The following is a 3,148-nucleotide window of genomic DNA, read 5'->3' on the forward strand; positions in this document are numbered from 1 at the left end:
CACGACTTCGCAAAGACCACAACCACCACCAGCCAGCGAAACCATATACGAGGTACCACTGTTATGAATAGCGGTGTGCGCTGCAGCACAACCAGGAACAAAGGTAGCGTATTCACACGTAGATAGCCGAGGAACCAGACTTCAGCATAGACCAAATAATTGAGGACCAAATCGCCAGTATCGGACCACACGACAGTCAGATCAACAGTAGCTAGTGACACCTTGGTGCAAGTCTACACCGCCTTGGCAACGGTGAATCGACGCCTCGAAATGAACACCTCACCTGACTGAGGCTCGAGCAGGGTAGTTCAGCACAACTCCAAAGACTTAACCACATGAGTAACATCAATCGCTATTATCCCACACAAGCGGCTGATAGGGAGCGCTAAGAGCATACATCCACAGTCTTCTCAGTAGTGGTGGTAGTAACGAACCTTCTGACCAAGAACAGCAACATCTAGAGGTGGATAGAACCGCCTAAGCGGCGGCACAAGGCGGCTTCTCGGAATCGGTCTCAGAGAGGATCTCCAGTGTGGCTGAGGACGATGCCCCTACACTCACAGTGAAGATTCCCTAATACATAGCAGCAAGATGCGTTTGAGACCAACTGCGTCAATTAAAACAGATGAAGACAAATGAATACTTCCAATCGCACCAACACCATCTTCTAGCGGCTACGACCGACACAATAGCGACCTGTCCTCCTCGGGTAGAGACCCTTGAACCTTTCCGTAGTGGAGATGAGCACTAGAACAGCTATGCAAACGCCGAGCACAATGATGAACACTTAGCAATACGCTACCAGCCATACCGCGACAACAACAAAGTAGAAGGCCTATATACAAGTCACCACCGTCACACCACGTCTACCATAGAGTCATGTTCACTAGCGTTGAGGATACGGCTCCATTTCGTGCAGCATCGGCAAGCGTGAACGTTACTCATTTAATTTCGGGCGCGCGCTTTTTGCAGCGCTTATTCCGAGTGCGGGTGAAGACTAGTTGAATTTACACACCCTTCATAAACATTTCAACGACAATGGATAGGAGAACAAACACACCATCTCACAACACTAGTCTCTATTGGCAAATCATCACCTTCGCACTCTTATGTCGATTCCCAGCAGCTCACAGTCTTAGGGGTCGCTCTTTAAACCGATTTCGAAACTGAGATTCGATTCCAGAATCGCGTATTACACGTATTACACGATCTTAGAATCGATTCTAACTCTCACAATTGAGTCATCGAACATGGGGTTGTTATTCTCCTGAGGTGGCTAAAGTATAATATAGGATCGTTTCACAATACTAAGTCCATGAGGCCAACCGCTACTCTCAATTACATTCTCACGTGTTTCAGCCAACAATGTCCTCCCCTGTTGATGCCGGATAGCTCTTCCAGCTTCCCTCTAGCTCCCCTCGCCCTCCCCGATCGGGAACCCGCGCGCTTCTTGCCCGTGCTCTTCGTCTGCACCATTATCTTCACCTTGTGGGCGATATACAACTTTGTAAATTCTGCTCCTGAGCTCCTATGGTGAGTGGTATCTGTAAGGTTCACATCTTACCATTACTTCAACTAGAAAGACCGGCAGCACTACGGCATGAGATGTAGCTGATGATGAACATACCTTATATACAGCATTGACGTGGTCTTAGGGCGCAAAGAGGTTGGATAGAGTTGATCATATTCAACTCTCTTTTTGCTATGCTACTCGTCTGCTATACTCTCTGTGTGGTCACTAACCCAGGAGAGGTAAGGAAACGGTCGTGCTTGATTTTTAGAGAGAAAAAAAAACTCCCACCGTGGGAAGATCGTCGTCGAAATTGGTGATAGGTTCATATTATATGAACTCCTATGCTACGTAATCATGGATTAACTTCACGAATTTTCCTCACAGATTCCTAATACTGAGAAATGGTTATACAGCGGAGACGAGGACGAGCCTATAGTAGTTGCTACTATTCTACCAAGTGAGAGCATAGACGATTCGACGGGTTTTTACGATTGTTCCTGTCAGATGCTCAAGAAAAGAAGCGAAGTGGAGCGAGGAGACACTGTAAATGGTGTGGAAAGTCAGTCACCGTCGTTAAGTTGGATGATTGTCATGGTGGAGGTCGCAGGTTCAAACCCGACAGATGTCATCACTGCCGCGTTTGCAAGAGATGTGTGAGTGGTTCAACGCTCTTCACTCTTCATCATCAACTACTTCCCTGGCTAGAACTCCACGTTGAATGACCAATGAGAATTCCTAGCATATTCAGGTACTGAAAATGGACCACCACTGTCCATGGATATACAACTGTGTTGGTTTCCGCAACCACAAGTATTTCTTCCTCCTGCTCCTCTATGCAACACTAGCGGCTCACTTTATGTGGATTACTATGTTTGAATCGGTAGGTTCGGGACATGAGCCCTCCAGCTGTCCTTTCTGCGGGAATACATGAGCGCTGGGGGAGGAGGAGACAATTTTATATGTTTCGAATCAGTTGCTTGTTATCTCATATTTTGAAGGAATTTTATGCATACTAGGTCTTCGGTGCGAAAGGGCGGAGCTCGTTTAGCTTCTTATCTAGAATTCAACTGGCTGTTATTGAAACTACTTTGGAAATTGCTCCGCTCGCTCCACAACTAGTATTTTCTCTCTCGTAAGCTCCATCGAATTTCCAGGATAGCACTAGTCGTAATGTCGCCACGTTTTGAAAATTGACAATATTTTGTTATCAGTATGAATGGCTTACGTCATACGTTGTGGAGTGATATTTTCCTGTGTTAGACGCGTTATGCAGTAGAAGAGGAGGAGCCGTTGGGACGGGTCTTCCTCCTTGTATTCGGCATGGTCCTCTCCTCTCTATTCGGGCTATTACTAACAGCATTCTTCGCCTTCCACATATGGTACTATCAGTTGTCTCGCAGTACACCCCAACCGACTTGGCATGCAGGTTAGCATTCAAGGCGATGACCACTATAGAGTACTGCGAGAAGTCTACTAAGAAGCTTGGTTTCAGTGGGGTGGGTCAGCGGATCGTTCAGCTGCGTCCTGCGATGCTCGTTGACAGTCTACTTACCATCGTGGGTGCTACGGCGACTTTATAGCAGTAGTAGGTTCCAACCCTTTGTTCTGGCTTTTGCCGATAGGTAGTATTCAGCA

At 46.9% G+C, this 3,148-nt stretch overlaps 1 protein-coding gene across 1 annotated transcript in view; it reads left to right on the forward strand.

Moving 5' to 3' along the window:
* Window positions 1–1,381: 1,381 nt before the first annotated feature.
* The window catches only part of Pmar_PMAR000016 (cell cycle regulator with zinc finger protein domain, putative), a gene marked incomplete at both ends in the record, with an annotated part of 2,240 nt that continues 473 nt past the window's right edge, over window positions 1,382–3,148 (forward strand). The window contains 7 exons of the mRNA XM_002784465.1: window positions 1,382–1,533; window positions 1,656–1,813; window positions 2,018–2,072; window positions 2,121–2,166; window positions 2,262–2,397; window positions 2,787–2,892; window positions 2,940–3,069. Of these exons, the coding sequence (XP_002784511.1) occupies window positions 1,382–1,533; window positions 1,656–1,813; window positions 2,018–2,072; window positions 2,121–2,166; window positions 2,262–2,397; window positions 2,787–2,892; window positions 2,940–3,069 (783 nt within the window). The remainder of the gene's footprint in view (window positions 1,534–1,655; window positions 1,814–2,017; window positions 2,073–2,120; window positions 2,167–2,261; window positions 2,398–2,786; window positions 2,893–2,939; window positions 3,070–3,148) is intronic.

Source organism: Perkinsus marinus, assembly GCF_000006405.1.
Source record: "Perkinsus marinus ATCC 50983 genomic scaffold scf_1104296935220, whole genome shotgun sequence".
NCBI classification, from domain to species: Eukaryota; Perkinsozoa; order Perkinsida; family Perkinsidae; genus Perkinsus; species Perkinsus marinus.